The sequence below is a fragment of the Melozone crissalis genome, unplaced genomic scaffold, assembly GCF_028551555.1.
Source record: "Melozone crissalis strain CALT ecotype California unplaced genomic scaffold, PUWL_Pcris_2 ptg000038l_1, whole genome shotgun sequence".
Lineage (NCBI taxonomy): Eukaryota > Metazoa > Chordata > Aves > Passeriformes > Passerellidae > Melozone > Melozone crissalis.
The window spans coordinates 3290143-3304113 of NW_026535816.1; the positions used below are offsets into that span (position 1 = coordinate 3290143).

General features: G+C 44.1%; 1 protein-coding gene across 3 annotated transcripts in view; it reads left to right on the plus strand.

Moving 5' to 3' along the window:
- The window catches only part of NAV2 (neuron navigator 2), a 369470-nt gene that overhangs the window by 307978 nt on the left and 47521 nt on the right, over positions 1-13971 (plus strand). For all 3 annotated transcript variants that reach the window (XM_054283739.1, XM_054283737.1, XM_054283738.1), the window contains one exon: positions 9607-9745. In XM_054283739.1, coding sequence (XP_054139714.1) covers positions 9607-9745 — 139 coding nt within the window. The remainder of the gene's footprint in view (positions 1-9606; positions 9746-13971) is intronic.

Consider the following 13971-nt stretch of genomic DNA (forward strand, 5'->3'; position numbering starts at 1 on the left):
TTGCCATAGTTACACAGTAGCCACTAAAATACGGGCTCCAGTGGAAGAAGGCAAGCTCAGACTGAGACTCATTTATTTGAAGGTTTTGGCAGCAGAGTATCTCCACAAAGTCTTTGTTTTATAACCTTTGAATTCTTGCATTTTAACTCTTTCAACCAACGTTGCAGTGTTGTGCTGGAAGGTATGTTTCATTTAAGACAAGGGTACTCAAGCCGAGTTAATAAATATGTAATGGTGTAGTTGACTTTTCACTTCCTACTTTTCTTTTTGGTTTTGGGCTGAATGATCCATGATTTTCTTCAGGTGAGGCTAAGGCAACAGCATTGTGTTCTGTCCATTTTTTCCATCCTAGAGGTTTCCCACCTCGCTTCCAGAACAGGATCCCTTGCTGGTGATCTTGCTGGCAACCGAAATCCTGGCACTACTCAGCTGGTGTGACATCCCATAGAAGAAAAAAAAAAAAAAATCCCACATGTTCATCAGAATGCAGATGTTTTCCTCTGTAGAATCCTGTCAGAAAATATTTATATTAGACTAAAATGAGAATTTTGAATGTTAACCACCAGATTTTTTTTATCAACCTCACATTTCTAAATAGCCATCTCTATTCTGTTTGAAATAAGGGGAAATAATAAGCCCCCCCTTGCTCTACAGTGCTAAATAAAGGAAAGTCAGATTAATATTACATATCTTGTCTCAGTTTCTTAAGTTCTTAACTGGAGATACCAGTGGATAAATTGCTGTTTTCTTCACCATTCTTATTGAAAATGTTTTTCTATACCACCACTCCCCCCGCATTAAAAAAAAAAAAATTAAAAAAATAATTACCAGTGTTCCAAATCTTTTGTATTAAAGCATTTTAGGTACGTCTGCTGCTCCATTCACCATACTTGCTTCAGCAGTGCCATAGTTGCCCCCCCTGTGCAGCAGAGTGGGGAAATGCTGTCGGAGTTCATCTTTGAGCTGGGATCACTGGTGCCACTGGGCACCCCAGGGCAGGGCTGCTGTGGGGCTGCTCCTTGCTGGGACACACGGGGTTCCTGGGGTTCCCGACCTGCCTGGCCACCGCAGCACCTCCCAGCCCCAGCCCCGAGCCCTGACCTCTGCCTTTCCAGCGCTTCAGAGGTTAATCCTGTTGAGGGATCAGATTTCTTTCCAGGGGAAGTTTCTGATGATCACCTTCTAGCTGGGTTGTGCTTTGCAGTGTCTCTCAGAGCTGCTGGCTCGTCTGGAGGTCTCTGTTGGAAAACAACCTTGCTCCAACTTTTTTTTTTTCCCAAGTCTCTTCCTAGATAGTCAAGTTACAGGCTGGTTTGTTTAAGGGGGGGCATTGGATGGTAGCCTAATGAAGGTATCAACCTGCAAAATAAATCTGAGCCCCTTTCCTGGAGTTCTTCATGGGCAGCAAGGTGGAGAAGTGCTTTGGCTGGGGAATATTGCACGGTAAGAGATTTTCTGCGCTTTTGGAAACACGGGAGTGTGTTGTGTTATACCTCTGAGTAAGGAGGTTTAGCTTTGCAAACACTGGTGGCAGTGGAAACACATTGGACGATGGATAAATCTGAGCAGCTTTCTCCCTGCACTGCTTCTTTTCAATCTCTGTATGCTGCATGAAATCAATACATTTTTAATAGATTGCAAATATTTGAATAACATGGTAGAAAGTTTCCTATGTGAGGACTGACAGCTATTGCTGTGTTTGCTTTTTCTGCCTTCATTTTGTGATTCTGTGAGGTTTATTGATACTAAAAGGTTGCAATCTAGCCGGCTATCTTTCCACTAGTGTTTCAGGCTTTTAGCCTCAGAAGACTATGGGGCTTTGTTATATTTTAGCACTCTAAGTCTGGTTTCTGTGCAAAGGAGGAGCCTCTGTGGGAATGAGCTCACCCTGCAAGGAAACAAAGGCGTGTGTGAGTCTGTTTCAGGCCAGATCCCAGCCCAGAGTGCACTTGCTTTTAGTGCATAATATCCAGTTCTTATTCTCACTCCTGTGCAAATTCCTGCTGGCTTCCTCATTTGTCTGAGTAAGGTTGTAAGATCTCGTTCCTTTTTGTGGTTCCTTCCAAATGAGCCTAGTTTTAAAGGCTCCCATGAGCCAGGAGTTACTATCCCGAGTGTTGCAGTTCTGCTAGGACAAAAACTGCTTCCAGGGTTGGTAGTGTCTGACGTCTTCCCAGCAGCAAAGAATAAAACATTACACTTGATTATGTGCCTGTTTGTTCTGTAAATCACTGGTGGGATAACAACTGTTGTTTTTCAGTGGTTTGGTTTCCTGAGTGATGGTGCTGTGCCCTGTGATCAAATTAACACATTTTTATTGCCAAGTTCAGCGTTTATACTTCAGCAGGCTGTCATGCCTTCAGAAAGACAATTTCTGATGTTTCTCTCCTCTTTTCCTGATGGGACAGCCGTGTGCATTATCTTTGTCTCCATGTGCTCGGCTGCAGCCGATGCTGCTGTGAGACAGGAGCAGTTCTCAGGTGTGAAATCACTTGTGCTGTGCGCAGGTTTTGGCCTTGGTCAATTTATGAAGGAGCTTTTGTAGAAGAGCAGGGGAAAGCAGAATTGCTTTGAGGTTTTGTGCATATATACGTCTTGTCTTCAGTTTGTGCCTGTGTGTTTCTTGCTTGGGGTTACAGTCTGCAGACCTGAAAGATTTGTGGAGTTACAGTGTTAGGGTGGATTAGAAGAAGATGGGAAGAAAAGGAGCCATGTTTCTGTTCCATCATTCCTGTAAGAATTTATCTAATCTATTCCTGTTCTCCTCGGTGTTTAACCCTGTTTTTATTATGTTTTTGAGCCTCTGCCAGGTACCAGTGAGTGCTGGTGAGCTGCTGAGCTCTCACCAGCTCAGCCCAGTGTTGGAGGAGCTTGAGGTGGGTGTCAGAAACTGTCACTGTGTTCAGAGGATGCTTCCCCCTTCTTTAAGTCTTAAATTGTGTCTTTGTACGAGGAGGTGATGTGACCCAGAGTATCTGCTTTTGGGGGAGAAGTAAGTGAATAGTAAGAAAAAAGTAAATAGTGAGAAACCTGCACAACCAAGTCATTGGTTTTCACAGCTCTCCATGCCCTGGGCAGGCCACCTTCTCTGCCTGCTTTTGTGGGAGATGTAAATAAGTAGTAAGAAGAAAGTACTGTAAGTAAGGCAGGGTGAGAAAGTTCTGCGTGCCTGGGGTTTGGGCTGGGAGCTGGCTGAGAGGAGCTGCAGGCACACTGCAGGGTGACCCACAGCCAGGGCTGTGCCAGGGCCTCCTCCCCATCCCCTCATCCCTCATCCCTCACCCTGGGGGCTGCAGGCAGCTGGGGCAGTCATCCCTGAGTGCACAGAGCTCTGGGCTTGGCCTCACCCCTGGTTTGTTCAGTCCATGGCTGTCACACGGGCTCTTCACCGGGATTTCTGGGCTGGAAGGCACCCGAGGCTTTGTATGTAAGCAAGGATTTCTGACTTGGATTAGAAGACTTTCTCAGCACTTCTTACTGTCATGGAAACAAAGGCAGAGCAAACAAAGCACGTTTTTTCAAGATGATGACTGAGATTTCACACTGACCTTGTTGAGTTATGAAGACCCTGATGTTGTTTCCAGCTTTCTCAGGAGTCATCCTGGTGTCACAGACATGGGCAGGGATGATGAGCATCACTCCTGTGGCTTCCAAAGCAGGGAGGTGAGGGTGCAGCTGGCCAAGGGGTGCCCCCAGTGCAGAGCTGCTCTGTAAACAGCTGTATAGGCACAGCAAGTCCTCAGACAGAACAGTAGCTGGGAAAATACGGTTTATGGGTTGTGAATGCAAGGAAAAGGGGCTGGCAGGCAGCTAGTTGTAGTTTTGTGCAGTAAATTGTGCAGACTGAGCTGGGAGCTCCTCCAGCACCTGGGTCACATGCAGTGCCTTGCTTTTCTCCCCTTGCCCGAGGCTGTGGAGGCACCAGAGGAGCCCTGGTTGTGAACCATGGCCAAAAAAACGAGTTCCACCAGTCAGGCGTTTTGCAGCTGAATGAGCTGTGCTGGCTGCTGACCCCGGCCAGCCATGGAGCAAAGGTGGAGGTGAAGAAGGGACCTTTGGAATTTCAGCCTCAGAGCAGGATGTGATGAGTTTCGGTGGAAAGTCAAATCAGTTCATGAACATTTAGGGTTCTCTAACTCCTTGAGATCAGGCGGATCCTGAGGAGGTCCTTTGTGTGTGTGTGTGCTCTCAGCTGTGTTCAAGTTTGTCAATGGCTTGGTCAAATTCCTGGTTAGATTTTAAGGGACAAAATAAAATCCAGTGTTATTTTTATAAGGTTATTAGCACTGATCTAAGAAGATTAAATGAAAAGAGCATTTGCAGTTTTTTAGCTTCTCCAAATCTTTTCTTAGCCGAATTTTTCAACACTGAATAATTTTGTTCTGTGAGTTATTCCCTTTACAAATAGGTATTTTAAATGTAAATCCTGAAACCTTATCTTGGATGAATTCTAAACAGAGCTTGACAGAGAGCTGCAGTTCAGTTTGCTGGCAGGAACCCCAATAGTCACTGAACATGAAAATGTCTGAGTAGCTCACAGCACACTTCCAGCGCTTCAACTCTGCACCAAAAAATGTCTCTTAAAGGATTAGATTCTGCTCCAGAAAGAACAACTGGAACTGCTCTGTGTTCTTTTTTCCTGCTTTGCTTTTCTTGGTCTGACTTTCCTAAGTGTTTCAAGGTAACAGTCCTGTCCCTGGGCTCCACTTTTGGGAAGAAACAAAGTGGTTTATGTTAAAATACCTATAGTGGGATGTAAGAAGAGAGAAACTGGAGACATGGGGGAGGTGGGTGATTAATAGCAGTGTAAAGCACATTAATTACATTAACTTCTCTTGAGGTAGATTTCCATCCATTCTCTTGCAAGTGGTTATGTTTCAGTTTAAGAACAGTTTGAAAGGAGAGCTGTGCAAAGGTCTGTGTGTGCTTTCTGGGTTTCTGGCCCAGTTCTCACTGCTGTAGGAAATCCCAGGAGAAAACAGTGGAAGCTGTGGTATTTACTGTCTCATGTTATAGCACATTGAATTTTTCCTTTTAAATCTTTGAAGATGCTGTGAATTTTCAATCATTTTGTACCTTGATCTTTGTTGTTGTTGTTGGCCTATCGACTCATAAATAGTTAAATTTTTAAATAGAAGAGCATAATTGCCATGTTTCCACTTGAAATATTGTAGAGCCCCCAAGGCCCTTTCTTGGACAAATGTATTTTTCAGCAGCTCATTGTAATTTTGGTTTTGAGTGAAGATCCAACAAAATTAAACTCCACACCCATCCATAGAGAGAGGTGCATTTTCAGCCTTCAACAATAGCTTTATTTAGAAGGATTTTAATGACTCCTTTGCAAAGGGGGAAGGTTTCTGCCCTGAGAGGGGCTGTCCTGAGGAACACAGAATGACTTCTCTGCTGTCCAGGTTGACAGAGGAGAGCCAATTGTGTGGATGACGATTATGCAAGATGGAAAAGTGCTGATAGACTGTGGAAAAATACGAGTCTGAGCCTAAGAGCTTTGCAAAGCTGTTTGAAGAGGCAGCTTGGCAGTGATCTGGGGCTGCCCGGGGCAATGTGCAGTAGCAGGGCTGGGTTAGGGGAGGCTCAGGAAGCTGCTTGGGGTGCTTGGTTTCATGGAGCCAGCACCCTGGCAGTTTTTAAGTGGTGGCAGGGGTGAGTTTCAAGTGGGTGGTTGTATCATTTTCATATATAATACACTTTTAAGATTTTAATTTTTTTTTTTTAATTTGCAGTTTTCAGTAATGAAAGTAAAGTTTCAGGTGATTGATCAAATAAAGAAAGGAAAACCCAAACATTTCAGCTTCAGGTTAGGGTTGAGTAGACTTTTGCTGACATCAGAAGTTTTTAATTGCACCAGCTAAATTGCGAAGATGCTATCTGGGCTCTGGGAGCCAAGAGCACCATAATTAGGGCTGCTAGATGCCCCATTCTGCTTCCTCACTTTTGACTTTAACCATCAAGGTACCGGATCCAGGTAAAAATGAGCTGATTTATGTGGAGGGCTCGGGGTGGTTTCAGGAGCAGCTGAAACAAAAGCCTCGGATTGTGGCTGGTCCTGTCCCCTGGAGGAGCCTTAACCAGAGTGTGTGGGTTCATTGCATTGCTCTGGAGCTGTCTCTGTTGGGTGCTCATAAAGTGGCTCGCACTGGCATTTATTTTACAGAGTTCAGTGAATTCTGCCAGCCCTCTCTGTGCTGTTCCAAAGGGCAGCATCAGTCATTGGTTATGTAGGTTTACAAAATTATTTTCGGTTTCTTAAGGTGTTTTCATGTTTTCTTACATGGTGTTGTTTTCTCTAGCCAGAGACCGAGCTGAAGTGATATTTGTTAGATAAAGCTGTCTGGGTTTAGGCAGATGTGTGGGTTTGCACGTCCTGCCTTGTCAGAGCAGCGTGGGCACCAGTGCTGTGCTGCTTGGCTTGTGGCACCCAAAGTCTATCCAGACACCTATCTCCAGACCTCAGAACAGCTAATCTTTTTAAATTTACTAACAGATTAGTAAGCCTGAAAACGCAGAGTTGGAATAGTTCATATTTCATAGTTTCCACCAGAACATAAAGGACCTAAAGCCCAGGATACTCAGGAAGGGAAGCCACAACATCAATGTATTCAGGTGCATGCTTCTACCTTTGTCCTCAGGCACATGTCCCAGTTCAGAAGGGCACTCAAATATTTTCATAATGCCTTAGATTGCCCAACTGAAGCCAACAGGACTGGCTGATGGCAGAAAAACTGCTTATGATTAACATTAAACACATTCTTTAGGTGCTGATTAACCGGGGCCTATGGTAGTTTAAGAATTGTGAGTGCTCAAAAATGAAATGTTTCAGTTCCTGTATGTTGAAGATGGGACTAGGAGTCACACAGAGAAAAATTATTGTATTTAATTTTTTTTTCTGCCCACTGCCATATCTCCATAAGAAGCAAACAAAACTGTTGAGCACAGAAAGCATTGGCAGTGATGATATTATTACTGTTAATGATTGTTATTTTTTATAGGTTCAGAAATAAAAAATAAGTTCGTTGCTACACAAAGCTTTGGAAAACAAGAAGCATATTTTTTTATTCAGTGATTCTATTAACTATTTTGGTACCTTATTTGTAGACTTACCTAGGAATTTTAAATGCTTTATGTGATAGGTTTGGAAAGAGAAATAAGTACCAGTTATAGGACCTCTTTTTCAGAACTGAAATTTAGAAGTAATATGGCTTCCAATATTTTGCCTTGTGATATTTAATTGCCTACTCTAAATTAAAAAGTGCTTCAAAAAAATCTTTCAATCCTTTTCCAGATTTTCGACCCCCCCCTAACATTTCTTGGCAAGGGCAGCACATCTTTCATTCAGTTATGCTGGAAAAGATCTTTCAAAACAGCAAATAAAACTGGTGTGTGAAATATGCCTGCCTGGCTTTCTCAGATTCAGGAGGTCTCACATTGTGAATTTTATTTTAACGTGGATTTCTATTTTGTATTGCACCTTTTATCCAGGTGAAGACGAATCTGGGGAAAAATGATCTCTTTCCTTTGAATTGTAGCATCAGCAGGCTGCAGCATTCCTTTCCAGTCACAAGAGTGGAGTGTCTGCAGGTTTATCCAACTGCCTTTGGGAAATCTTCTTGGGAATCATCCTGTGGTGGGACCCTCCTGAGGCTCAGCCAGGGCTGGCTGCAGTGAAGATGGAGACGTGAAGGGCGATGGAGATGTGAGCCCAGGGCTCCATCACGAGCCTGTGGCAGGGGCCAGCAGCGTGTTGTGCTGTCCCTGTCCCTGTCCCAGCAGAGCAGGGGCCGAGCACCCCACGTTTCCTCTCCTGCCCTGCTGGAGCTGTGGCTCATCCGCAGGGATGTGGAGAAGGGCACAGCTGGCTGTGCTGGCACATGGCTGAGCCCTTCCCTGGGAGCAGAGCCCTCAGCAAGGAGCAGCTGTGACCCTTCCTGTGACATGCAGGGCAGCGTGTCCCCGTGGCCACACTCATTTGTGGTTCAGCAAATTGCGCTGCTTTTCAGGCTGTGCTCAGGTCCCTTAAAGGCCAGCTGTGGGTGAACATAGCGCTCCCAAGTAAGAAAAAGCAATTAAAATTGTTAAAGCAACGTTAGAAGTCATGCAGGAAGGTGTTTTGTAGTGCTAAGTGGGAAAAAATGAAATGCTTTCCATTTCAAAGCTGACAAGGTTTATGTAGAAAGGCTATAGCAAATCAGTGGTGAAGCTATGAATAAAGTTCAAGTGAACAGAGGTAGTTTGCCTTTCTTTGCACAGTTCTCTTATCACAGGGTAAGACAGTTCAGGTTTAAATGCAAATGTTAACTGCTCAGTATATTCATTTGTGAGTAAAGCTTTCACTGCCCAGCCAGAAAGCTCTCTGCAATGTCTTTGTTACAAGTTTGTAAAGCAAACAGAAATGCAGCAGGGAGGAGAGTCTGGAGCTCCCAAAATCTGAAGCTGAGGTTATAAATGGCTAGAGAGCTGCCAGGTGATGAGCTCTTAACCTTTTGCAAATGACCTATGAGATATATGTGTGTGTATATATATATATCTGTATTTACATTTCCAGATTTCCAGCAATAGTTATCCAGTGGACTGAAATAGCTTCACAGAGCTCCTTCCAGGGTAATATTTCAGTCCCAGCTTCATTGTTGTTGGAGATGGAGCACTTGTAAGCCAGTATATAAATCTCTTCCTTGAGCAGCTAACTTTTACAGGCATTTTACAAATTGGAGCATCTGGCTCCATTTTTAGATAATTTTGAGTCTTTCTGTTCTAACACTCAAATTGATTCCAGCAAGGTCTTTTTTTGTTTCGTTGGTTGGTTTTTTGGTTAGTTGGTTTTGTTTTTGTTTTGTTGGTGTTTTGTTTGCCCTAAACTTGCAGTGAGACATTTCTCATTTCCTGGGAAATGCTGAAGCTATCACATGCTGGGAGAAGGTAGTCCTGAAGAGTTGCTCTCCTTGAAGAGGGCAGTGAAGCTCAGGAGGGTTATTTGCCTTCTGAAGGACTGAACTTGCAGTTGCTGAAGTTCTTTGAGGCTGGTGATGCTGTTGGTGGTAGATCCAGGTCTGTGGAGCACCCGGGTACAAAAGGTTGCTTCAGGGTGAATTTTTTTCCTTGCATTTAAGTTCCACCTGTGTGTTACAGCTTGGCGAGTCAGTGCTGTGCATACTTGGAGATCCCACAATCACAGAATGGTTTGGGGTGGAAGAGACCTTAAAGATCATCTTGTTCCACCCCCCTGCCATGGCAGGGACACCTCCCACTATCCCAGGTGGCACAGAGCCCCATCCAGGCTGGCCTTGGGCACCTTGCAGGGATGGGGCAGCCACAGCTGCTCTGGGCACCTGTGCCAGGGCCTCATCACCCCCCTGGAAAAAATTCCCTGCTAATATTCCTTCATGCCACTCCTTTGGATTTCAGCAGAAAAGACACACGTTTCAGCTGAGTCAGGAAGAGCTGTGCCACTGGTGCCTTGGCTTGGTGACCGCATGGCCTGGCCTTTCTGGCACCACAAGGGGCTAAGGGTTGTAGAAATAATACAACCTTCCTTTTGAATGATGTCTTGTCTTTTGACCCTTGTTTTGTCCCTCTGCTGTGCTTTTTCTCCAGCTGGGACGACAGCAGCTCTGTCAGCAGTGGCATCAGTGACACCATAGACAACCTCAGCACGGATGACATTAACACCAGCTCCTCCATCAGCTCCTATGCCAACACTCCTGCCTCCTCCCGCAAGAACTTAGATGCACAGGTGAGAGCCTTGCTTTATCCAGCTAACATTGGTATTTGCTGTTTTCTCTGTGCAGGAGGTGTAATTGTTTTGTGTGACAGTGTTCACAGGGCTTCTTGGTTGAGGGAAGAGACTCCATGTTTCACAAGGCTGATTTATTATTTTATTATATATATTATATTAAAACTATACTAAAAGAATAGAAGAAAGGATTTCATCAGAAGGCTGGCTAAGAATAGAAAAAGAAGGCATGAATAACAAAGGTTTGTTGCTCGGACTCTCTGTCCGAGCCAGCTGACTGTGATTGGCCATTAATTAGAAACAGCCACATGAGACCAATCCCAGATGCACCTGTTGCATTCCACAGCAGCAGGTAATCAATGTTTGCATTTTGTTCCTGAGGCCTCCCAGCTTCTCAGGAGGAAAAATCCTAAGGAAAGGATTTTCCATAAAAGATGTCTGCGACAGTTTTAGGTTGCTGAACTTGAACACACAGCCTGCCCTCAGTATAGACAGTGTCACTAATAACCACATTGTCATCCATGGCATTTGCAAATATTTCCTCTGTGGGTGGAACCCAAGGCATCTCTGCCATGGTGATGTCGCAACAATTGGGTCTTGTCTTCTAGAGGCACTGCTGCACAGAAAACAGATTTTATATAGATATTTTTGAAATATCTGTATAAATGTATAGAATGAAATGGTGTTATGTTTTTCGTAGAGAATATGAAATGGTTTTACCTTTTTGCTTTAAGTAATAGAATACAATAAAGTAAACATCAAAGTTCAACGGTTGTTTACGCTTTCATCAGAAATGTAAGCATGTTATGCAAATGAAATTGATTTTATTAAATTTCCAGAGCTGTGTGTTATTGAAGGCTTTCTGTGTTTGCCAGCATTTCGTGGGAGGATAAACTTTGCCTCCATCAGCAGGATACATGCACACTTTGTGCTCAGACACCACACATCCAAAGAGTGTGGAACTAGTGAAGGCATCTAACAGTTTTTCATTGACCAAACAAACTGCGTGACACAGAGATTTGCACTAATACAAACTGCATTTTTTTTTTACCATTTCCATAGATTTTTGTTTGGACTAAAAAACCCAGCTTTGTTCTGGTGCTGCTGGAGGGACTCGGGTGCTGTGTGCTGCAGCCACTGGGCTGTGGTGACCTGGCAGAGGAGAGGGATGTTGGTGTGACGTGCTCCTCTGTTTCTCCCCTCTGTTAATCTCCTCCAGTCCTTTTTATCAGTGCCTCCTAAATCTGTTTTTGGCATCAGTTTTGAGGGAGACCTGTGGTTGCTGTGAAGTATTGCTGTGTCTCCAGAGCTGAGGTGCAGGCACAGAGCAGTGTTTGTTCCCTTGCCATGCAGTGCATATTTGAGCCTGCACAAAGGGGTTCCAGGTAGCCTCTGTTTGCCTCTCAGCGACTGCACAGGCACCTGGAACTGCCAATACAAGGCCCACACAAGCTCAGAGGAGTTAAGATCTATCAAGCATGTTTTTCAGAATAAGACGGGCAACTGGAAGTATTTTTTTGACCATTGTTACTGTCTCAACATTGTAATACTGTTGGGGAGGGAAAAAGGGAAACTTAGGGAGATGTGACTAAACATTAACCTGAGGAAAAAAAATAGAAACTCATGTGACTTCTATCTTCTGGTGGATCAGATTCTTGGAAACACCTCTGAGAGATCAAAATCTGTGTTGACAAACTCCTCTTCCTCCCCCACAACCATTACAGTATCCAAGAGGGTGCAGACAGACACCAGAAGAAAAGCAGCTGGAGCTTGTTCAGGCAGTGGAGCGTGGTTATTGGCAGAGGAAGCTGGGAGCCAAGAATGTACAAGTGGTGTTTGCAGTTTTTTGGTGTGATGTGTGTCTCTGACCTGCTTCTCTCCTCAGTTTTCATGAATGGCAATCTTTATTCCAAGTCTTTTATTTTCTGCAAATTATTGTCCAGAAAATAGTTCATTTTCAGTGGAACAAAGTGCCTGAATCTTGTCAGCCAAGGGAGTGAAATGGAGTGCTGAAATGCGTGGCTTGCAGGGTTAATTTCTGGCTGACCTCAGAGCTCATGATGCAGTGGATGCTGCAGAGACACCTTTCCTGTCCTCCTGAAGGACCCTGTGACAGCCAGTGCCCAGGTGTGCCTTCCCCAGGGTGCTGAGCCACACAGGACTAGCACACATTCACAGAGGGATGTGGACTTTTCTTCTGAGGGTGTCCCTTGCTTTGCTTCCCCTAAACAGGCGGTGCTTTTGAGCTGCTGTGATTCTGTCACGTCTCTTAGAGAGGGTACAGAAGTTGGATTTCAGATAATTAAGGAGGGAGCTTGAAGCTAATACATGTGCAGCTGGGAGTCCAAGCAAATAATGCAGCAACATCAAAGGGAGAGAGTCTGAACATGTCAGTGTGTGCTGATAAAATCAGGAACTCAGGCAGAATCATCTCTGCAAAGAAAGGCAGTAGTTGCAGTAGGAAAAAATCTCTGTTGAGATTTCTCTCTGATTTTCAGGGCTGCTGACAGCCCCATACTCCAGAAGCAGCAGTTTCCCCATCTTTGAGAAACAGGACTTAAATATGATATTAACTCCATCTTCAGAGACATTCATAGCTGTATCCTCTTTTCATAGCAATGCAGTGAAGATGCTTGCAAGTCGTTTCTGGGAACCAGAATTTGCCTTGCCATGTTCCCATGTCCTGCTCTGATTATGCCAAGTACCAAACCATTTAATGTAGTTACAGGAGTTTTGGCACCCTAGTATTTGTCCTTTTTATTGCACAGAATTAGATAAGTTACCTTTATCACAGTACTACATATAGTGTGCCTTTAAAGTCACATCATATGCATACTTTTAGGAGAAATTAAGACCTAGGTGGGCGTTTGAAAATAACTTATTTAACTGAAATAAGATGGGAGAAAAAAACCAAGTAACAAATTCAATCATGTGATGGTGAAAAGATCAGAAGATAGGTTCCTTTAAATAGAAAACTGCAGCCTCCCTAAGCAGTTGGATAAGACATCTTCTCAGGAAAGATGGGTTTGTTCTGTTCACAGCTTCAGATTTACAAAAACTTTGAGTGAGTTGAGAAATGCTGGTGTTTTGCTCCTGGCTCAGGCTTTGCTCTCAGCTTGTGCTCGCTGTGTCTGGCCATGACCTCCAGCCAGAGTATTTCCACTTTCACCCCTCTGGGTGGGTGGGTTTCAGCTGCAGTCCCCCAGCCAGGTTTCACTGTGTTTTGGGTTTGAGCCCTTAGTCATGTTTCTGTGCTGTTCTCAGTGTTTACCATTAAACAGAGGCATCTCTGGCCAGAGGGTTTCAGAGGTGGAGGTGCAGCATTTCAAAGGCTGCAGGAAGGCTTTGGCTGTGGGAGCAGTAATAGAATAAAAGGCAGGAGAGCAAAGGTGGAAAGGATTTCTTGCAGTGCTGTTCTCTCTGTGCAGACTGACTGTACTAACCTTACAGGTTAGGAGAGGGGAAATAGAAGGTATAGGAATATTTCCTAGTCAGCCAAAACTGGAATAAGGCCTTTGCTAGCAGGCAGGTGTATTTCTTGTTCTTGAACACTAGCAGTGCATACACACAATTCCAGACAAGGAGCTTGGAACAGGATACTGGAGTGACCACGTGAGGAATGGTGGCTTTGTTGGTTGATTACTTGGTAGTTTTTGCCTGTGCTCTCTTGCAAGATTTGTGAAGGTAGGAGCTGTTTGCATGAAGTAGTGATTTTGGAGAGGCACAGGACATAGGAGCAGTCACACTGTGAATTTATTACACACCTGCTGATGGCCAGAAATGGAAAGGTGACCCACCGGCCCCAAACCTGGCAGGCACAGGAAGAGAAGGGAGTTAGAAGGCAGAGATCCGTTCAAGCCTACACTGGGTTGCTCTCTTTGAATGGAGAGGTAGGGAAACAAGCACAAGGAAAGTACAAGTATATGATATTACCTAAATCCATAATTCAAAATGCAGGTTAGTCTCATGACTCAATATGTAGATAAATAACCCAAGCCCTGTTTCCTGACTGAAGAGAGACTGTTGTGATATGTGGTGTCAGCTTTCACACACTGATTGCTTAACTAGTTTTTCAGGCTTTAAAAAAAAAAATAGTTACAGTAAAAAGCAGAGGAAATTCAACCACAGTTCCTCTGAATTCTTTAATATTAATGGTGTGATCTGATAGGTAAAGTCATAAACTTAAAACATTCTTTAGGAGCTTAAAAGCTGAAAAGCGTGGTAAA